This window comes from Nyctereutes procyonoides, unplaced genomic scaffold (genome assembly GCF_905146905.1).
Source record: "Nyctereutes procyonoides isolate TBG_1078 unplaced genomic scaffold, NYPRO_anot_genome, whole genome shotgun sequence".
In the NCBI taxonomy this organism is placed as follows: Eukaryota; Metazoa; Chordata; class Mammalia; order Carnivora; family Canidae; genus Nyctereutes; species Nyctereutes procyonoides.
Genome location: NW_026575044.1, coordinates 1,448,374 through 1,472,672, shown reverse-complemented (window position 1 = coordinate 1,472,672; position 24,299 = coordinate 1,448,374). Strand labels below are relative to the sequence as shown.

The following is a 24,299-nucleotide window of genomic DNA, read 5'->3' as shown; positions in this document are numbered from 1 at the left end:
AAAAACCATCTAAGAGGCTAGAAGAAAATCCAGGTAAGATGATGACTACTTGTGCTAGGTGGGGCTGTAGGGATAGAGATAAAAGGCTGGATTAGAGAAATATTAGGAACAAGAATCAAAATGGGATTTAATAACTGACTAGATGTTGGGGTTACGGGAAAGGGAGGATCAAAGATGACTACCTGGTTTCTGTACTGAGCAACAACATGGATGGTGGTGCTAACACTTACCAAACAAGAGAAACTATAGTAAAACCTTAAAGGGAAGATAGTTTTAGATATGTTGAGTTTAATAGGCTGCCTATGTGACAGTCTGCTTCAGATAGTAAAAGTAATAAATGCAACTCTGAATTTAAAAGAAATGTTTGCATTGGATATTTAGGAATTGTCATATATGGTTGATGCCTGAAGTTGTAGGCTGGATCCAATCATTTGGACATTGGTATAAAATTAGAAAAGAACTCTATTAAGAAGAGAAAGAAAAGGTGGGTCTGAAAAGCAGCAAACAGAAAAGTAGACATCTAAGAAAAGGCAGGCTACTGAAGCCATCCATCAGTAATCTAGATTTGTCATAATGAGATAGTTGCTATAATAAAGGAGAAATGAACAAACCTTATGCTGTAGTTTTGAGAAGCTAGTCTTCTATTATTGGTAAATCAGATTAACTAGTGTACATTATGGAAAGACATTTTTCTCTAAGTCAAATTGCTAATACATAGGGAAGTCAATCCTACAACTTATCACCTAAGCATTTCCTTAGGTCTTGTCTCAGAGCAATACCTTTTTAGATTAACTTGACTTTATGAATCCAGCACAATGCCTTATATATAGTAAGTGAATAATAACTATTTGTTGACTGGTAAGACCCTATTCTGTTAAATCTTGTTTAACTATTCTCTATATTAGTTTCAGATAACTTTTAAGTTTCAAAAAGGATGTATATAACACACAATAATCAATTGTATTTCCATGTGCTAGCAATGAACTGGAAACCAAAATTAAAAACACAGATCCAGAGGGCCTGGGTGGTACAGTCGGTTAAATGTCTGACTCTTGTTTTCAGCTGAGGCACTGATCTCAGGGTCATGATATCGGGCCCTACCTCAAGCTCTGTGCTCAGCTCAGAGTCTTCTAGAGTTTCTCTCTCCTTCCTTCCTTATTTCTTAAAAAAATAAAAACATAGATCTACCTACAATTGCTCAAAAAATTATACTTAGGTAGGTATAATTCTAACAATATTATACTTTTTTATATATACTATATGCTGAAAATTATAAAATACTATAGCAGGTGAATAGTTGGCAATGTATTATGCCTTTTTCCAGAGAGCAACTCTTTAACCACAAGTGTTGCTACAAATGGAATTTTATATAAAAAATCATTAACCCTCAATAATATTACAGAATAAATATATTCTATAGCAAAATTAAAATAATCTTAATCTATTAGATACACATTTAACTAATTTTGCTACCTATTTATTAACTATCGATTAAAAGTAAATTATTAAGTAATAAAAATGTAGGTGACAATCCTCTAATTAATGTTATTAATTTCTATAGATTTCTTCCAGACTTGTATTTATGCAAGAAATTTCTTTACAATAACAAAAATCTCTTATTTCATCAAAGCAAAATATCTGTTGTTATTGACTTGAAATCAGTCTTGTAGCTATGAAAATTGCCCTTACAGATGGGGTTAGAGGTGATCTGTTTAGAAGCTGAGGGGTTTTGTTTTTGGTAATTTTCATGTTAAATCTTGTAAAGTAATCAGGAGCTAGATTTTTAAAAAATAATGCAGTTTGAAATCTTATCCAAATATCACCCCCCCCCGCCACCACCACCATATCAAGAGAAATTAGGACTAAATGTGACTGAAATGTATCATGATATAGAATTAGTTTTTCATAATAGGAAAGGGAAACACTTCAATTTTAATTAAAGCATTCACATTTTAAATAGTTTTGTTCAAACTCCATGCACAACATTATGTCTCTAATTTGGTTGCTACCCATGGCACTTCAAAAGTAAGTGTAATTGCTGACAACTAGGAAATATTAAAACTAGATTTGTTCTGTTTTAACTATGTCCATTGTCATCTTTTACTAATCTAACAGGAAAGCACTAAAAGGGCTTCAGCCTGTGCAATGAAGAGGCAATAGTGTTCAATCAGACAAGTCCCATATTGAGTATCAGATACCAAAGACCCATGACTGAAATCACTGTGTCTAGACTCTCTGGCACCTGACTTCACTTATTTACCAGTGACCAGAGGCCAACCCCCACAGCTCTCTGTATTCACATACACCTCTACTGCCCCCATCCCCCTACCCAAACATCTTTGAATGATTATGGCAGAACTTTGCATGCCTCAGGAATCTCTTCTGACTGGCTACTCCCTAACTCTGCTGTTTGAAGTGATGCTCTGGTTTCTGAACTTCAGCAGATAATGGCAGGCAGGAGCAAAGGGGGCTGTCAGAAAGGACGTTTACCAGCATTCAGCTAAAAAGAAGCATGTAGATCAAAGAGGGGCCAAATAGGACAACTGTGGTGGAAAACATGTGGATCACTATGATTCTTACATACTGTTCTGGGGTAAAATATTAAATAACACCATGACATCATTACCTAAACATGTACTTTGATTGGCCATTCTAATACCAATAAATATTTTTAAAAGCATCTGGATGGCATTTACACCTATTTAAACAAAACGTGCATCTTAGAGGTCTAAATAACAATGAACTGTTAATGTGTGCTTTTAACTATTATTACAATACAACTATTAACTCCTGGTTATCCCCAAGTTTGCTTACCTGTAACAATTCACCCACTGAGACCATTAAGATCATATATAAAGTCAGACTTGCCCTGGACCCCAAATTTTGCAGAATGGTGATGGGGAAAAAATTAGAATATAATGGATAATTAGAGGTACTAAAGTACAAAAGAAAAAGAGCAATATAATACTGGGAGAGATTATGAGGCATATTGAACATATAATCACCTACTCTGAGTTTTAAATAATTTATAGATATATCTTATAAAACACATATAAGAAAGGTAGTATTTAAACTGGACTATGAATGGATCCAAAATAAAGTGAATCATTTGATATTTTACTAACAGTACCTTGCTTTTGTATGGTGTTTTATGGTTTATAAAGCTCCTTTACATAAATGCCTAATGTAATTAAAGAATATGACCATATTCCACATTTTTTGTCATTGAAATGAATATGGATAACTACTGAACCATAACTTTCAAAAAGTTATTTTATTGATTTGACAGTCTTTACTAAACAAAAATTAAGGTGCATAATTTCAAAGATAACCAAGTACTAAATTAACTCTAAGATCCCAAACATCAGATACAGCTTTATTTAAGAAGTAGGTTCATCAATTGCTGTCTCAGAGTTTGGGTTATTTTTTAAGATCTTTTATTTTTATTTTTTTAAAGGTTTATTTATTTATTTTAGAGAAAGACCAAGAGAGAACGAGAAAGCATAAGCAGGGAGAAAGGCAGAGAGAGGGAAAGAGGAAGAGGGAGAGGGGGAGAGGAAGAGAAGAGAGAGAGAGAAAGAGAAAGAGACAGAGCGAAAAAGTGAGAGAGAGAGAGAGAGAGAGAGAGAGAGAGAGAGAGAGAGAGAATCCTCAAGTATACTCACTGCTGAGTCTGGTAGCCTGAGGTGGGGCTCAATCCCAGGACCCTGAGATCATGACCTGAGTTGAAACCAACAGTTGGACACTTAACCAAGCTACCCAGGAGTCCCAAGATTGCATTTTTAAGTTATCTCCACACCCATTGTGGGGCTTGAACTCACAACCCTGAGATCAAGAGTCACACACCTACTGATTGAGCCAGCTGGTGTCTCAACAAATAGTTTAAAGCTTTGCTACTTTTAAAAACATTAATTTGAGTAGGAAAGGAGTATCTTTTTAACTTGAGAAGGAAGCTTGGAAATTGCAATTTAATCCCAGATTTCCTTTCTGCAATTCTGTTATTCTATAATGAATTTGGTACTGGGTGGCAATCAAGTCATGTCAAGTTTTCCCTAAATATGTCAAAACTGAGCCCTAGCAAGTACAAGTTATAGGATGGATAGCATTTTAGGACCAAATATATTCAAAAATATCATTTGGTTTCTCAAAATATGGCCTCATACTAAAAAGCTTCAGGATGTTTATGATGTAATTTGGTAACATCACCTCACTATTCCTATAAGGGTTTAATTTTTATAAAAAAATAAGAGAATGTTGACTACTAATTGAGTTTTGGAAGATTTTATTCATGAAATGTAGTTCATAAATGTTCTGAAATCCCCCATTGCAGAAATGTTTGACGTTAGAAAATCATCAAGAAAACATGCACAAATATTGTTCTTGAAAAGATACGGGAGAATTTTCTACATACAATGTTTTCTTTTTTTTTTAATTTTTATTTCTTTTTGATAGTCACAGAGAGAGAGAGAGAGAGGCAGAGACACAGGCAGAGGGAGAAGCAGGCTCCATGCACCGGGAGCCCGACGTGGGATTCGATCCCAGGTCTCCAGGATCGCGCCCTGGGCCAAAGGCAGGCGCCAAACCACTGCGCCACCCAGGGATCCCCATACAATGTTTCAACTGCAATAATAATGTAGTAGAAATGACCTAAACATTAGGCTCTTATTTCCACTTCCTTTTTTATTTTTTTTTAAAGATTTTATTTATTTATTCATGAGAGACACACACACACACAGAGAGAGAGGCAGAGACACAGGCAGAGGGAGAAGCAGGCTTTCTGTAGGGAGCCCAATATAGGACTCAATCCCATGAGCCAAAGGCAGATGCTCAACCACTGAGCCACCCAGCTGTCCCTCCACTTCTTTATTTAAAATAAAGTTGTATGTCTCACATTTGGGATTATACATTGTAAAAGAGGACAACTCCAAATGGAAGATTCAACAAAATAAGTTTTCTGTACCTTTTTATTTTACATTTATTTCTTTTTTTTTATTTACTGTTATTTTCTTTAAAATCTAATCTGGGTAAAAATAGTCAATCTAGACAAGAATATTGTTCTTTTTTGGCTGCTTTCCAATTCATATCCTGTAGTCAATGAAGTTCTGACACTAAATGGGATTAGAAAAGGAACACCCTTTGAAACTGCAAAGCAGAAACCCTTGGAACATATGGAGTGAGACTGTAGTAAATCACCTGTAATCTCCCTTTGACATGGCTACTCTTTTATTGAAAACTTGTTTGACAAAGAGTTTGATTACACTTTGCATTGGCTAGAGTCTGACATGTGTTATCTCTATAAGAAGTCTTGCCTTGTTAGATAAGATATGCCGTAGATTCTTTGAAGAATGTCTATTTCCTATAAACATAATTAGTTTATCCTATTGATATAAAAGGATAAGAAATTACCCTTGAGAGTTTATCAGTTTTCCAAATGCATGTAGATAAAGTATAAAATTCTGGAATAGTAAACTTAATTTTAGAACCATCTCACTAATTTATCTTAATTATCTTCCAAGTAATATACATTCAGTAACTTACTTTAGACTAGAATTGTCTAGTGAGAGTCTTAAGAGGAATTACTTTAGTAAGTGTGACTTACTATTTATTGTTTTTTTAAAGTGGCATTTTTATTGTTTACATCTTGCAATTTTGCTTTTATTTTAGAAAACCATTTTATTAAAAATAATGTAATATTAAAAACCAGACCAACCAGGGGTCCAAACATCACATATTCAAGTTAGTGGAGCTCAGTTTAATAAAAATTGATGGCACAATAGTGATTCTGTGACTATAAATTCCCTAAGAGTAAAATGTATATATGTATAGAATCTCTACCCTTACAACATAATCCATGTAAAAAAAAATCACTAAACTCCTCCAAGACAAAGAGGTCTAACATATGAAATATATCAAGCAACTCAGTCATAACAAAATCTTTTTTAAGAATGGTACTATAAAGGTAAAAGAATTTTGATAAAGCATTTTCCCATCAGAGAATGCAAAGCATTTAAAATAATTGAGCATAAATAAAATGAAAAGTTAAAGTTAGGAACTATTTATTATATCACAAAGAAATAAAACAGTTATTTCATATATAGATCTCATTTATTAAACCTAAAAACCAACATGTCAATGGAAAAATTGGTAAAATACATGAATAAGTAATTTATAAGTAATGTGGATAATAAACATACAAATAAATGTTTGACCTCACCAATATGCATGGGAATACAAATAAAAAGAAATAAAAACACTCCATTTTTAGAGAAATGGTACTAGCCAGTGTTGTTAAAAATATTGTTAAAAGTGAAATGCTAGGAAACAGCTCAAGTGTCCATCAACAGATGAATGGATAAAAAAGATATGGTGTGTAGATGTGTGTAATATATATATATATGTGTGTGTGTGTGTATATTTATGTATATACATCATATATAAATGATGGAGTATTAGTCAAAAAGAATGAAATCTTGCCATTTGCAATGACATGGATAGAGCTTGAGAGTATAAATGCTAGGTAAAATAATTCAGTCAAAAAAAGACAAATACCATATAATTTCACTCATGTGGAATTTAAGAAACAAATGAGCAAAAGAAAAAAAAGAGAGAAATAAGCCAATCAATAGACACTTAATTATAGAGAACTGATAGTTACCAGAGGATGTGTGTGTGTGTGTGTGTGTGTGTATGTGCGTGTGTGTGTGGGGGGGGGGTTGGTGAAATAGATGATGGGGATTAAGGAGTGCACTTGTGATGAGCACTGGGTGATCTATGAAATGTTGAATTACTATTCTACATCTGATATAGCACTTTATATTAACTATACTGGAATTAAAATGAAATAAATGAAAAAAGTGAAATCCTAAATACAAACATACCTTCCTAGAAGATAATATGTCAAATGCACAAATATTCATACCTTTTGACTTAGTAATTCTACTTTTAGGAATTTAAAGAATAATCAGAGATGTGGATAAACATTTGCATACTATGATATTTATTCCACATTATTTCATTTGTTTATATATATTGCTTACACCTATTTTTATGTGATAAACTGGAAAAATTACATATACAATTTAACAATTTTAAAATCATGATACATTTATGCAATAGAGTATTATACAACTATCAGAAATAATTTATTTTATTTATTTTTTAAAAGATTTATTTATTCATTCATGAGAGAGAAGAGAGGCAGAGACATGGGCAGAGAGAGAAGCAGGCTCCTCCCAGGGAGCCCATGTGCGACTTGATCCCTGCACCTGGGATCATGCCCTGAGTCAAAGGCAGATGCTCAACCACTGAGCCACCCAGGCATCCCTCAGAAACAGCTTTTGAAGGCTGTTCAATGACATGGGAGAATATATTATGACCTAAAGTAAATAAATATATAATAATATATAGCATACAATCTCAATATACTATTTTTTTAACTATCCAGAAGGAAATATACTAAAGTATTAAATGTTTATCTTTGGGTCTGGGATAACAGACAGTTATTTTCATTTTTATACTGTTCTGTACTTTCCAATTTTCTATCACAAATTCATATTACTTTTAAGGGGGAATTTTTAAAGGAAAAATGTATCTGAAAAATCAAGAGAACAAAGTGAAAAATAACCTAATTTTTTAATGCTTAAAAAAAAACACTGAAACCACTTACCTGGGGTATACAGTCAGTGTATGCAAACATTGATTTAAAGCGGTCATCCATGCTTATGTGGTAAAGAACACACATTGCTATTTGTTTGTAGTTTTCATTACCTGGGCATAAGAAATCAAAGATATGATTAAATCATGGATACAATGAATTTTCTTGGTATAACCACTCAAATGAATACATTAAAAACTCCTGAATCAAATCATTACAAACTCCTGATTTAGAAAATATTCTGAGTTCCCCATTTCAATCCTAATGTTTGGAATATACTGTCTGTGATATATCACTAATATCCAAGAGATAATATGTATTTTGCAAGGCACGTTTGTAAAAATAATTAACCACAAACCAATGAATTTATCATTTTTATTGCCTACCATAAAATAGATTGGGTTACTGGCCTCCCCACCCTTACTCTTCCATCAAAATATGTGATTAACACAGTTCTTAAGAATAATAATATATGAAAAATAGTAAGCCAAAAGTATTTAATTCCTGTGAATCAGAAGCTGGAAAAATAATCTAAATGATAAAAAAGTGCAATAGGTATTTGTAACATTAAAAAATACATGACTATAAAATGTTAAGGGCTATGAACTAAGCATACTCTAAGGGCTGCCTCAGAACTGCAGAGGTCAGGTGATTCTTGCCATATACACCTTGAAACTGAGAGAAGAGCAGCAAATGATATATACTGAAAAATAAAATGAGATTCTTATATATCATGCAATTCTTCTACTTGTTTTTAGGTAGGTCATATTTTAAGGAACTATTTATGAACTCCAAGTCAGAAATAGAATTAGAGAAGTGGTTTAACTAAAAAGGTTCTTTAAAGATTTTATTTATTTATTCATGAGAGACAGAGAGAGGCAGAGACATAAGCAGAGGGAGAAGCAGGCTCCCCGCAGGAGCCCAATGTGGGACTCGATCCCAGGACCCCAGGATCACGACCTGAGCCAAAAGCAGATGCTCAACCTCTGAGGTGTCCCTAACAAAATAAAGTTTTATTCAAAAAACAGTATCCTGAGAAATCTTTGAAGATATCCAGAGTTTAAAAAAATCAAGCAGGTAAGTGAATTTAATTGATAAATAGTGTATAAAGATTTTAAATATGTTTTAACATGGAGGATACATTTTCTAACTTTATCTTTGTGTCCATCATACCATAAAATTACTAAAATACTTAAATGTTTTTTTTTAAATCATTTTGGGGATCCCTGGGTGGCTTGGCGGTTTGCCACCTGCCTTGGCCCAGGGCATGATCCTGGGGTCCTGTGATCGAGTCCTACATCAGGCTCCCTGCATGGAGCCTGCTTCTCCCTCTGCCTGTGTCTCTGCCTCTCTCTCTCTCTCTCTCTCTCTCTCTCTCTCTCTCATGAATAAGTAAATAAAATCTTAAAAAAAAGATTAAAAAAATAAAAATATATAAAATTGTTTTGGATTCTGATTGAAGTTTTCATATATTAGGCATCTTTTTTTTAATAAAGATTTTATTTGTTTGGGAGAGAGAAAGAGAGAGCATGCATGAGCTGCAGGGAGAGGGGAAGGGGTAGTAGAGAGAGGGAGAAGCAGACTCCTTGCAGAGCAGAGAGCCCAACATGGTGCTTGATTCCAGCGCCCCAAGTATCATAACCTGAGCCAAGGGCAGACCCTTAACCAACTGAGTCACCCAGGCGCCCCTAATAGGCATATCTTTAAGATGGTTAGAAATTCTTAGAGGACATGAACTTTGGTATTCTCTCAAGGCTTAGTAGGCCATATAGAAGTTTCCTAATAAATATCTGCTGACTGATTTTACTTTTAGTATTTAAACAGCATAATGACTTAACATTCCCATATTGCAAATTTGAAAGTTATTAAGAGTAAATCTTAAAGATTCTTACCTCCGCCCCACACACAGAGTAACAATGGAAGGTGATGGATGTGTTAACTAATCTTATTGTGGTAATTATTTTGGAATATATACATACATCAAATCCTTATATCCTAATGTTTTATGTTAATTAATCTCAGTAAAGCTGGGGGAAAAAAGAGTAATGTTACATTAAAAAATCAGAGGCTGGGCAGCCCAGGTGGCTCAGCGGTTTAGCGCCACCTTCAGCCCAGGGTGTGATTCTGGAAACCCGGGATCGAGTCCCACGTCCAGCTCCCTGCATGGAGCCTGCTGCTCTCTCTGCCTGTGTCTCTGCCTCTCTCTCTCTCTCTCTCTGTGTGTGTCTCTCATGAATAAATAAAATCTTAAAAAAAAATCAGAGGCTAAAACATAATAAACTAATGATAATGTATATATAATAATATAATTTATATAATGATAATATATGTATTACCTTATATACATACATGTATATACGCACATATATATAGCTTCCAAAGGATAGCTCAAAGGATATGCAATAGAATAGGAGGTCTGGAGAAGAGTCTTAAAATTATAGTTCTAAAACCCAGATGAATAACATATGAAAAAAACAGATCTCAGCTGTAACAATAACTTACATTACCTTTTAACACACCAAAACTAAATATCTAGTTTGATGAAGTAGAATGAATCATTCTGCAGCCAGTCCTGAGTCTGTACTTGGGTGCTTTCTCTTTCTCCTCCCTTTGTACTCATGGCCAAAGGTAAAAGTTCCTTGCAGTTCTCCATACCTTCCTAATTCTTCTCAATCTATGATCCTCCATTAAAAAAAGAATCTCTGAACATCTCCCAAGTTTCCCATAATCATTTGTTTCCCTCATAATCTTTACCTAAAATAATTATCATGCCCCACAGCATGTCAAAAACTAAAGGGCTGGGATCCCTGGGTGGCGCAGCAGTTTGGCGCCTGCCTTTGGCCCAGGGCGCGATCCTGGAGACCCGGGGTCGAGTCCCACATCGGGCTCCCGGTGCATGGAGCCTGCTTCTCCCTCTGCCTGTGTCTCTGCCTCTCTCTCTTTCTCTCTCTGTGACTATCATAAATAAATAAAAATTTAAAAAAAAACGAAAGGGCTGAGAGGAAACAGAAGTCACAGGCAAACCATGCTGTCCTGAGAGACTGTGGACAGATGATCTTTTTATAATCATAGTTCTTTGAGAAAAGAAGAAAGAAAAAGGGTTAAACAAACAGCGATATTGTTCCTATTGTATGGTAAGCATACATTTTCTTACATATTCTTCTAGCAACTGAAGAGATAGGTATTCTCTTCAATTTGGAGATGAGGCAATGATATTCATCAAGCAATGATATTCCTTCAAAAGGAAAAACTGCTGTGAATTTCAGATTCAAATCCAGGTGTGACTACATAGCCTGTTTGTGGACTTTCTATTAAGTCTTCCAAGAGGCAGCAGAAGAGTACAAAATCATTCCTTAGTGACACAGTACAGAAAGGAGATAACATTAGAAGGGACTGGAAGTCCTGGGAAGTCCTGGGAAGATCTGGTAGTCTTGGGAAAGGGAGGAAGGTGGCAGAAGAGGGGAAGAAAAAAGACAAAATGCAGAACAATCAGTTATTTATTGGAGGACCTGTGCCCAGATACAGTAAGTTCTAAAGGATGAAAGAAGTTCTTGACAGGGACAAATTGCATTATCCCCCCAGCAGTTTTGGGAACTAGATTTTTAGCAATTCTGAAACTCACTTTCACTAAATTGGACAAGAACTGTTAGCAAGCAGTGTTTGATTTTATGAGAAAAACAAGGTGCTTTTTAGAAGCTTAAAAGATGAGTAGAGTGGTTAATAGGTAGTATAACATTGTAGTTAAGAGCTCAGGGTCTGGAGAGGCAGACTGCTGGGGTTCAATTTGTGATTCTTTCACTTGCTATACAGTCTGTGAGTGTTATTTAAACTCTGTGCTTCAGTTTCTTTCTTTGTATGTGTACACTTCAGTTTCTTAATCAATGAAATTGATAGAACTGTACCTAACTCAAAGAGTTGTTATGTAGGATTAGTTAAGAGAATCCTGGTAAAGCAATTAATACTGAATCTTACTGACACAATAATAAACCTATTCAGTAAATATCATTCCTTACTATAATTATGTGAATAAGAATGTTTTTTGATTTGACCAACAGGACACTACTATCATGTGCCCCTACTACATATAGTGGGTTTTTCCAGTCTCAAAATTAGATCACAGTTAAGAGGAAAAGCAGTTTTGAAAAGCAGCTGAGATTTCTCTAAGATAAGCTAGACAGGGTTCAGGTACATTCTGATCCTGTGGCTGAGCCACTTGTCCTACTCAGTCCCTTTCTAAAAAGCTCTACTATTTCCTAAATATAGGCTTAGGAGAGTTACCCTATACTACAAGACTCCCTCAGTGACCCATATCTCACAAGAACCCTTCACCATTCTCTCATTCTTACAGGGTTATTTTAAATTCCTTAACAAAAATAAAACTTGAGAAAGTTTTATTATAAATAAATAAAATAACCAAAATATAATAACCAAATAAAATAACCAAAGTATAGATTCAGTACATGTTCCCGCTCCACCACTACCACAAATGCACTGCGAATCTCTCATCTGTCTTCCATGTTTCTGTATCTGTAATGGAACTTAATTTCACTCTTAAAATAGGAAATTTTAGGGATCCCTGGGTGGCGCAGCGGTTTAGCGCCTGCCTTTGGCCCAGGGCGCGATCCTGGAGACCCGGGATCGAATCCCACATCGGGCTCCCGGTGCATGGAGCCTGGTTCTCCCTCTGCCTGTGTCTCTGCCTCTCTCTCTCTCTCTCTGTGACTATCATAAATAAATAAATAAAAATTAAAAAAAAATAGGAAATTTTAGAGGTGATCGGCTACCAAGAAGGTGAAAGGATACAGAGAGAAGTCTGAGGACACTGAAGACAAATCTCACAGTGAGGTACATTACTTATTTAAGTAGCATGTCCCATATTTCCCCCACACCCCTGCCCCCTTGCTTGGGCTAAGAACAACTGAACAAAAGAAACTGGAATATGACTGACATTACACCCAGAGATCTTTTTTTTTTTTTTTTGGTCTTGAGGAATGTGTGAAGGGAAAGGATGACAGATCTAAGGAACTACAATATTGTACTCAGAGGTCAACATTAACACAAGTTGCTGATATGTCTTCTGGATTTTGTCCGGTTAAAGATTCCCTAGAATCCAATCAATTGATTTACAAATACCTATAGAATTGATTTTCTTCCTTTTTTTTGCATTTATTGAGGGAACTTAAAAAGATAGAAAATGTTATTTGCCCTTTTGTTCAGAAAAAAGATGTATTCTATAAATGATCTTGTTACCCACATAGAATCTTTATGATTCTAATTCATATCTTATTATTACAAATCACATATTTCCCTTCTACTTTAAAGAACTGCAATATATAAATGAAGATTATAGTATATATCATAGGTATCTTATTCATTAAATTATTAATAATTATATAAATGATTAGTTGCTTCATGAAAATACAGTATATAACAACTTTATGGCATCTAGCAGATATCTGAGAGCTATAACAAAAGGACAAAGTATTTTAGGACAAAAGTGCCTACTTAGAGTGGGAAGATGTCTGGAAATAACCTAAATTCATCTCTTTAAACACAGCTGCACACAAAAAGTAATGGCTTTCTGGCAGTCAACATTTATTATTACTTAAAGGCTAATTTGCAGATCACACAGCAATAAACAGCCATTAAGAGAGATTAAATGATCCAAGTAAAATTAAGAGCTTATCCTTCATTATAAACTAATCATCTTCTTCATTCATTGGAAGAAAGGATATCTGAGTTCTTAAAAAATAAACTTCAAAAAAAGTCTTGTATATCCCAAATGAATTTGAGGCTTGGGGGTATGATTTTCCCATAAGAATTCATGACTAAGAACCATAAACTGCAGCTAACCAGCTATGATTCCTCTACATCCTACAAATGGCAGGCATTTCAAAAGGGCTCCTTTAAGACTTACAGACATCAATTATTCCCAAGTAAAAACAGGCTGCCAATAGTCTGATGCTGGCATAGCACCAAAGGCCCTGTGACTTTTGAGCAGCATAGTGAAAAGACTGAATATTTTGAGAACTAGGTCCTTAATGACTGGAGGTGGATTAGTCAAATCTGTTCAAGTAATAAGGCCAGGGTGGAAAAAAATGGCCTAGTCATTATGATTCCTTTGGTATTTACGGTAATAAACATGAATCATGATGAACTCACTGGCTATTAAATGCAGGGGTCATAAGTACTTCGATAGGATTTCCACAGGAATTCACCGTTAATTAGCTGGATCATTATTTGAAAGTGTTACTGAATTATCTTAGCAGTTGTGCAGCCATTCTCCCAAAATTGGTCATTCCCAGCTGAGGGCAGTTAATGCCTTAACAAACTGGTCATTAACTCCAGTAACTGATTTTGTGGGAATTATTGCACATATAAAATACATTCAAGTTTTTTTTTCCCCCCTCTTTTTAAAAAAAAATTTGCAGCTGTAGTTCAGCTGGAGTAGCTGAAGGAGAAAAAAATAAAACAGTTCTCTGGACTGCTCTCATGATCGATTTTCTGCCAATTAAAGGGCAAACGTATGCTGATGGGTTTTGAATTTTAAAATGTCTTCAGTTTTTCATCTCTGAAGTGATTAGTAAAAACACCAGTTAGTTACTAATTTTGTAAGACACTTGGGATTTTCCGTTCACAGTTCAGTCAAGCAGAAATATGAGTTTGAACACCAGAACTCAAAGCCAAATTTCCGCTTCTGCAGTAGACCCAGCCCAACACTTTGTAAAAACAGAGTGAGAACACAAGTTATGGGCAACATTATTAGCCAGATTCTCGTTCTCTTCTGCACTCCATGTCTTCATTCAAAGTAAAAAACTCCCTTTGAAGTCACAAAGGCCCCATGAAAAGATAAGATATATGCCCAGTATGATGAGAGCCTTAGTTTAAATGAATTTGGAGAGATCAATTTTTAAGATTGCAACTATGCTGGATAGTCTCCTGTATTAGAATAGATTTGTTCGTAGTCAAATGTAGGAAAGATTTGAGATGAACCGACAAAAACCAAGAATTTTTAATCATGAGCTGAAGGGTGAAAATTACAGAACTTATAGGTTACAGTGATCAGTATGAAAACAAGTGTAACAACAATTTTGTGATACAGTATTTCATGGATGATTTATGTGTTCAGTTACTTTAAAAACTATAAAAAACTGAAATTGCAAGTTATACCATTAAGCTCAATAGTTCACTTATATTAGTAGGTATTCACTAAGTACTCTAAAATCCAACACCTATTATGCATTTTCACCCATTTTCAGTATGTATAACTGTACATTTAGCCATGTAATTTATTTTTCAAGTATTACCTTGTCTGTAGTAGTCTTTTATTACATCCAGGGCATACAACTTATTTACAATACACCCTACAAAATGTGCACATTTATGGTACAAATGATAGGGACCGAAATAAAGCCCTTAATAATGACTGCTTTCTAGCCTACGGGTCCACACCACTGACTTAATGTGCTTTGGTCAGCTTTTACCACGTAGAAATGGAGACACCCCAGGCAATATTCACACACAGAGTATTGGAACCAGCTGGTGATAGAAGAATCCTAAGAAAAAAGGCTTCTTGATTTAATTGGGAAAACAGGAGGAAGCATAAATTTTACTGCCATTAATAACTTCAAGCAATCTTGATATGACTCTACCTCACCCTGACGGCTAAACATGTGCTTTTTGTTAAATCGTTTGCCACATCTGACCCCTATTGTTTGCTCACTTGATCAGGTAAGAAAACGTAGGTTTATTTATAGGATAAATGAGGCCTATTAAAATTGAGAAACAGTGCAGTAGTCTATGAGGAGCTGCTTACTGAAACAGATGTGTGAAATTCCATAACAGTTTTGTAATAAACAGGCCAAATGAAAATTGTTTTAAAAAGTCTACTTTAAGTTTCTTAAATCATCTTAAAGACAACCTAACCTAGCTTTTTAAAAATGGAAAACACCTCCTAATATGAAAAAATTTAATGTTGACAATTTCCAGTTTTTAATAAACAAGTCAAAAAGGCATTTACTAAATACTATGCCCTTTACAAAATAAAGAAATTTTATTTCTTATTTTAGGATGCTTTTGATAAAATAAAAACTAAGTCATATTAATTATAATGAAAAATAACAGGTAGGAATTTCAAAGGTGTTCAAAATTTAACTTTTTAAATTTTCTTTTAAGGACATATGACAGAATGGTCAAAGTAAATAACCCTTAATTTTTAAGTGATCAAAGTTTAGAGTCCAACAGTATCTGTGCTGGTGATCTCCCACAATAGGGGAAATCAGACTTGTCTTAACCGGAAGAAATCAAACATTTATCACTTAACTCTTGACCTGGTCTGACTCACTACATGCTGATAAAATCTTTCTACAGCCTTGGAAAATGCCCTGAAACCTAGATTACCTAATGTAATCTAGATCAAGATGAATCAGGTGTCATTTTTACTCTCAAAACTATTCTGGGTCTACTCACAGAACGGAGAAGCATTTATATCCATTTAGAACACCTCAGAAACCCTAATTTATCTTCCAGTGAGGAGAATATCATCTAACAATACTCTGACTAAAATTCAGGTCTTTTAGAAATGATTCATGTGGAATTACAAGGCATGACAATATGCTACTGAACCTCTGGAATCCTAATTTTCTGGCCATAACCAATAAAATTAGCTTTAGAACCAGCCATGCAAATTACCATGCTTCACAACTTTCAAATTTAGAAGAATCAAAACTTATACAGAGAGAAATCTGAATCAAGATTTAAATTATGGACCAAACTCTCATACTAGTTGCAATCAGCTGTATCTGTATCAATGAGCTGGTGCCTCTGGTGATTAAAGGGCAACCTAAACAAAGATGTCTGGTCTAGTTAACTTTTTTAGTTAACTTGCACACAGATTCATAAATTACATGTGAAAGTGCCTAATATAAGTTAAGCACCTGATGAATATTTATTGAGTATGAGTTTGATCTTTATTATTACAAATGCTGAAAAGCTAGCAACTTCTGTAGGTAACACTCCTAATTCCTCAGTTTTTTAAGGAAATATTCTCTACTCTGCTCATAAATGAACTAAAGAAGTATCCCTAGGTAGGGTAATTTGTGATGCTGGATTCAACATTTCAGTATTTTGTCTGTTTTTTTTTTTTTTTTTTTTTGTGTGTGTGTGTGTGTGTGTGGCTTTTTTTGTTGGTTTGGTTTTTCAGAATTTTTCAAGTTTTTAATTCCAGTTAATATGCAGTGTTATATTAGTTTCAGGTGTACAATATAGTGGCGATTCAACAATTCCATCTATCACCTGTGCTCATCACAACATATGCCTCCTTAATCCCCATCACCTATTTAACCCTCCACCCCTCCCCCCGTAACCATCAGTTTCCTTGAGTTAAGAATCTGTTTCTTGATGTGTCTCTTTCTTATTTTTTTCCTTTTGCTTGTTTTGTTTCTTAAATTCCACATGTAAGTGACATCATATAGTATTTGCCTTTCTCTGACTAAATTATTTTGCTTAGGATTATATTCTAGAGTCATATCCATTTTGTTGCAAATGGTTAAGATTTCATTTTTTATGGCTGAATAATACTCCATTATGTGTGTCTGTGTGTATACATATATACACATCATTTTTATCCACTCATCAATCGATGGATACCTGGACTTCTTCCATATCATGGCTATTGTAAATAATGCTGCTATAAACATAAGGGTACATATATGGGTTTTTGAATACCTTAAAAGAACAGTATGCTAATCTAAAATCAAATCTATCTTTTCACATGAACAGAAATTTCACCAAAGAGGACAAACACATGGCCCACAAGCACATGAGAAAATGCTCCGTATCACTTGCCATCAGCGAAATACAAGTCAAAACCACAATGAGATACCACCTCACACCAGTTGGAATGGTGAAAATTAATAAGACAGGAAATAACAAATGTTGGAGAGGATGTGGAGAAAGGGAAACCCTCTTGCACTGTTGGTGGGAATGTGAGCTGGTACAGCCACTCTGGAAAACTATGTGGAGGTTCCTCAAAGAGTTAAAAATAGAACTGCCCTAGGACCCAGCAATTGCACTGCTGGGGATTTACCCCAAAGATACAGATGCAGTGAAATGGCAGGACACCTGCACCCCAATGTTTATTTTTTAAAAGATTTTATCTATCTATCTATCTATCTATCTATCTATCTATCATCTATTTATGATACAGAAAGAGAAAGAAAGAGAGAGACAGACACAGGCAGAGGGAGAAGCAGGCTCCATGCAGAGAGCCCGACGTGGGACTTGATCCCAGGTCTCCAGGATCACGCCCTGGGCTGAAGGTGGTGCTAAACCACTAAGCCACTGGAGCTGCCCCAACCCAATGTTTATAGCAGCAATGTCCACAATAGCCAAACTGTGGAAGGAGCCTTGGGGTCCACTGAAAGATGAATGGATAAAGAAGATGTGATATATATACATACACACACACACACACACAATGGAATATTACTCAGCCATTAGAAACGATGAACACCTACCATTTGCTTCAACGTGGATGAAACTGGAGGGTATTATGCTGAGTGAAGTAAGTCAATCAGAGAAGGACAAACATATGGTTTCATTCATATGTGGAATATAAAAAGTAGTGAATGGGATTACAGGGGAAAGGAGAGAAAATGAGTGGGAAACATCAGTGAGGGTAACAGAACATGAGAGACTCCTTAACTCTGGGAAACAAACAAGGGGTAGTGGAAGGGGAGGTGGGCGGGGATGGGGTGACTGGGTGATGGGCACTGAGGAGGGCACTTGATGGGATGAGCGCTGGGTGTTATACTATATGCTGGCAAATCGAACTCCAATAAAAAATATACAAAAAAATCTATCTTTTCACCTATTTGAATAGTGTTTATCAAATTATCTGTGGTGGAGGGCCAAGTTTTTATTTTTCATCCCATGTGTCAAAGATGATACTTTTATAAAGTATACTAAAAATAAAATTAAGCAAAATATACACAAAATAGAAGTTTATAAAGTATTATATTCAACAGACATAATTATTTGAGTAAGTTGCCATAAGTTGTCTAAACTCTTATCCTCGATTTCTAGATTTACTTGTTACAGATGAGTAAAAAAGTTTATGAATGTGCATTGGTCGCTGGAACACACTTTTGAGTTAATACTGAATTAGAGGACTCCCGCGTTGAATTACACAATTCAGTAAAGAAATATGTAATTGAAATTAAAGTGCTATTTCAAGGTTTAAAACAAATTCCTATAAGCAGGCATAGAAATAGTAAAAAATATGAGGTAACAAGACTTTCTGTGCTCATTTTTTTCATTTAGCAACCATTAGCCCTCAAACTTTCCCTTTTTCTTTCTTTTTCAAAGGATTTTATTTGAGTGGGGGGGGGGAGAAAGAGCCGGAGGGGAGCCAGAGGGAGAAGCTGACTCCCCAATGAGCAGGGAGCTAGACCTGGGACTCAATCCCAGGACTCCAAGATCATGACTTGAGCCAATGGCAGATGCTTAACCACCTGAGCCCCCCAGGCATCCCCTTCACTTTTTTTTTAAAGATTCTATTTATTTATTTATTTATTTATTTATTTATTTATTTATTTATCTATCTATCTATCTATCTATCTATCTATCTATTTATTTATTTATGAGAGAGAGAGAGAGAGAGAGAGAGAGAGAGAGAGAGGCAGAGACACAGGCAGAAGGAGAAGCAGGCTCCATGCAGGGAGCCTGATGTGGGACTCGATCCCGCATCTCCAGGATCTCGCTCTGGGCTGAAGGTGGCGCTAAACTGCTGAGTCACTTTGGCTGCCCCAGATAGAGAAAAATTCTAAGGACTAAGCCCTGGGAGGTATTCTAATGCTTACAGACTGGGGAGAAAAGGTGGCAACAAAAAAGGCAACTGGGAAGGACTGGATACTTAGGAGGAAATCCAGAGGAGTATTGTGTCCTGGAAAATCAATGGAAAGTGATGAAGAGAGAAACTATAACAAATGCTGTTCACAGGTTGAGTACTATGAGTGCTGAGAACTTACCACTGGATTTAGCAATGTAGTGGTCACTGGAACTTGACCAAAGTAGTGTGATGGGGCATATATGTGAAAGCCTAACTGGAAAAGATTAAAAAGAGTGTAGAATGCAGGGGGGCGGGGGGGGGCTGTTGAGAGAGGCAAGACAGGAAAGAGGAGAGAGGAAACAAGAAAGGATATGAATGTATGAAAAAAGGAAGAGAAAAACTGGGAGGCAGGAAATGACCATAGTTCTTGAGGCATTTTACAATCGGAAGAAAAGAAATATAATAGTTGAAAGGTAAAAGAATGAAGTGGGAGTCAAGAAGAATCTTCATTAAGATGATAGAAATAATAGCATATTGGTGTGTTGATTGAATGATCTTCTAGAAAGGAAAAAAATAATGCAGAGAGGAGAACTGCGAGAGCAAAAATATTGAGTAGGTGACAGGGAATGGGATGGGGAGGGAATGTTGGCCTATGGAAAGAGAAGCAAGTCCATCCAGAGTAGTGGGAGGGAAGCAAACTACAGACAGAGGGGAGGTTAAGTGTGTGGCAATAGGAACTCCCAGAAGTTGTTCTGACTGCTTCTACTTTCTCAGTGAAATAGGAAGCAAAACAAGATAATGAGCTGAGGATGAGGTGTTAGATTTATGAGAAGGTATAGGAATGAAATTCTCACTTAGGAGAATGGGAGTTACCAGATAAAGAAGATGTAGTATGGCTGCTGGGCAGCATTAAAAGTCTAGTACCGGTTAATTATCCAGAATTTACTGTATACTGTTGTCCCTCTGTGCCCAGGATCTTCCATCTCCATACCCCTATACCATGTCATAGATTCCCCACCCTCCTTCACAAAGCATCAAACAAATTGATAAAAATGATTCTAAGATGTGAATGGTTGAAGACTCAAAATGTCTAAAGGGCAAGACAAGAAATATAATTAAATGTCTAAGGATAAGAGAAAGTAACGTTTATCTTATAGGAATGGGACAGTTTGGGTCATACCAAGAAGTCCAAATATAAAATTAAGAAACTAACTTTGGTAAACCCAGGCACATCTAGCTGGATTTAAGCTGCTAATTTGAGACTCCTAGTGTATTATTACAATCAGGAGTGTTTGCATTTAATAGGAATTAAAATCTTGAAAGGTATGCCTTAACTCACTGGTTTCCTGAGGACCCATTAAGGGGATCCACAAAGTCACAACATTTTTATAACAATACTAATATATTACTTTTCTTTTTTAAATTCCCATTCTCTCTTAAGAGGCTACATAAGACATACATAAAATATGATATCACAACAGATTGTTGAGGGAGCTTGGAGAGCCAAATGTTGTCTATTAAGCCTGACTCTAAAGAAATTTGCAAAAGGTAAAACTATGCCACTCTTGTCACCAATTTTTTGTTTTGGAAAGTTATTTTTCATAAAATATTTATGTTAACATGTAGCAGGTTTGTTATTTTTAAATGAATATTTAAAATTTTCTCAATTATAAATAGAATAAATAACCATAGATATAACACCTCATAAACAAAAAGCTCTTTGAGGGTCCTTGATAATTTTTAAGTGTTAGAGTCCTGAGACCAAAAATTTGAAAACTGATGCTCTAACTATTGAATTCCTACAGTCTCTCCTAATAAACAAGGGAAACTTACAAAAGAGCGGAAAAATTGTGGAAAGTGGTGATTGCCTATAACTTACAGGTAGCAGCTACCTAATCTGTTTAAACATTAGGCTGGCTGTGCCTATTCCATTTTTGTTTTAACAAACACAAAAATTCATATATGTAGGATGAGACCTGCACATTTTATAAGGTTTACTCTCTTGAGTTTAGATACCTTTGGAAATCAAGCTAAAAACTGAAAAGCTGACATGAAAACTCGGAATATTACTCTATTTAAAATACATATCAATATCATTTACACAGGAAAAAGAATACTGTAAATAAACTCAAAATTGTTCAAAAGAGTTCACTAGTGAAATGTATTTTTTAAATTATTGATTATAAATTCTGCAATACACTGTCTCTACCATTATGTGATATTTAAGTTATATGTATGAACTATGTCATGATGATCTAGGTTTGTCCAAAGAATACACTTCAGTTGTGAATTTATGCTTGCATCTTTATAACATCACCCTTAAGCACATCAAACAATACTTAGCTTGTGAAACATCCAAGCCAAAGTGACTGAAGGGTACAAAAACATTTGCCTGGTGCATCAGACAAAAACCTAAGAAAATTTAGTTTTCAAGTTACTTTTGAAACACTATCAGTGCCTTTTCCAGGAAACTGAAGAACACACCATGACAAAGAATTTCCTTGCCATCTCCCAACCTAGGATATTCTGACATAAGAAAGCACTCTTGAGACACATCAAGGCCAAATGGCTTAAGGATTTATGACAGGGAATTTTTTTTAATGATTTGATTCTTAGATAAGCCAAAAAGTCTTTAAATACTTAAAAAAATTAATTCAATACCCTAAAAAACCTGACTAAACTAACAATTGGATAAATAAAGCCAAACTTTCTAGGTCCAATTCAACTCGCATTTAATCACATTTGCTGAAACCACTGGTTGTGATAGGTCTCCCAGATAAGAACATACAATTACAAGGCACAAGAAATTATCTGTCAAGTATGGGGATGAATAGAACCGAAAAGATTTATAATTGATACTAATAAGCAGAGGTAAGTTTAGGATCCTTATAAAACCTTAGGAAAGTAACATATCAAAAATGAAGTAAGAATTGAATCATTTTGGTAGTGTTTAAGTAAAGTAAAACAAAGGAATATTTAGATATGAGGTTACTCATGGATACAAATAAAATTTCTGAAACATTTTGGAACATAAGTCTTCCTTCTCAGTGTTTAGGAAACTATTGAAACTATTCAAACAAATCAATTTCAGGGTAAGTGGAGAAAGAAAGTTTTAAGTAATGATTTCAAAAATTCCTTATTAATCCCTTTATATGTCCCTGATGTCAAAGAAACAGCTAAATTCAAAATTTCTAAATGAAATGCTTTATATGACAAAATTTTGAAATAATTTTTAGTTCTACTGAATTACATTTCACTCAGAGCCTCACATGGCAAAAAAGCTGAACCATAAGAAAACTTCTCCTTTGCCTTTAGTAATAATTCAAATCACACAATCATCCTCAATTACGTATTTTTTTTTCAGTTATGTGGCAAGTCTCACAACAGCAGGGGTCGCAATATACTAGTTAAATGTTTCAGGATACAAGAGAAGGGGATTAAATGTTCATATTGCACAGCTTTATTAGAACCTGAAAGATTCATGATTCATTGTACTCTAGTTAAAATAATCTCTCATTAAGTATAAAAAGAGTTTTCAGTTATGGGATCCCCAAATGATAATAAAGAAAACCTACTTAAAATCTGATAGCGCTTTCAGTTGAAACAGCATCCCTTAAAAATCACTTCTGAAAAGTTCTAGCACATGTATAGCCTTACTAAAGTGGTTTTACATTTTTTGCAACTTTTAAAAAATAAGCAATTTCTACATATAAAATGACTGAATTCTTTAATTCAGTCATTAACTTGAACATATGTTAAGCTGAATTTCTTTCTAATAAAAAACCCCAGACTATTCATGTTCTTCTCTATGCTCAATTCCTTCTCCATGACTACAATGAAGAAAATGTACCCCAAATTCTTCAAATATTTGATTTGCAAAAGGTTTTTTCCATTTAAAAAAAATTCAATTCCATGGAATCACTCCAATCACTACTTGCCAAGAATAACCTAGAAAAATTTAAATTATCTACTGTTCAACACATAAAAATTCCAGTGGAGACAGTAACTGATATTTCTAAAGATTTGATGGTAAAGAAGTCTAATTACATTCTCCTAGTTCAATTTTTTCCAAATGAACGAATCAAATCAGAGAACATAAAATAAATGAGTAAGTCATAAATAGAAAAAAGAATAGAAAATACAGTTCATTGCACATAGAAATGGTAAATACTGCTTTCTGAATATTAAAAAGTTAAAATAGTAATATATAATAAAATATAATGTATATTAATATGGATATATACACATGCATACATAAAGCATGTTACACACATGAGTACTAGATTGCAAACTGTACTTTCCTATAGATAGTGATAAAAGATGTTTGTTTTTTTATTTATTTTTTATTTTTTTTATTTATGATGGTCACACACACAGAGAGAGAGAGAGAGAGAGAGAGAGGCAGAGACATAGGCAGAGGGAGAAGCAGGCTCCATGCACCGGGAGCCCGATGTGGGATTCGATCCTGCGTCTCCAGGATCGCGCCCTGGGCCAAAGGCAGGCGCCAAACCGCTGCGCCACCCAGGGATCCCGATAAAAGATGTTTGAATGTCACTGCTCTATACTAATTATATCCTATCCCTTTAAAATCTATGCTCCCTGTCTGTAATGCTTCCTTACTATAACTTCTATATAACAATAGTGGCCAGGGCAGCCTGGGTGGCTCAGCGGTTTAGCGCCGCCTTCAGCCCAGGGTGTGATCCTGGAGACCTGGGATCAGGTCCCATGTCAGGCTCCCTGCATGGAGCCTGCTTCTCCCTCTGCCTGTGTCTGTGCCTCTCTCTTTCTCTCTCTCTCTCTCCCTCTCTCTGTGTC

At 35.1% G+C, this 24,299-nt stretch overlaps 1 protein-coding gene across 2 annotated transcripts in view; it reads right to left on the bottom strand.

Moving 5' to 3' along the window:
• The window catches only part of KIFAP3 (kinesin associated protein 3), a 145,700-nt gene that overhangs the window by 62,307 nt on the left and 59,094 nt on the right, over positions 1 to 24,299 (bottom strand). For both annotated transcript variants that reach the window (XM_055323683.1, XM_055323682.1), the window contains exon 11: positions 7,667 to 7,767. In XM_055323683.1, the coding sequence (XP_055179658.1) occupies positions 7,667 to 7,767 (101 nt within the window). The remainder of the gene's footprint in view (positions 1 to 7,666; positions 7,768 to 24,299) is intronic.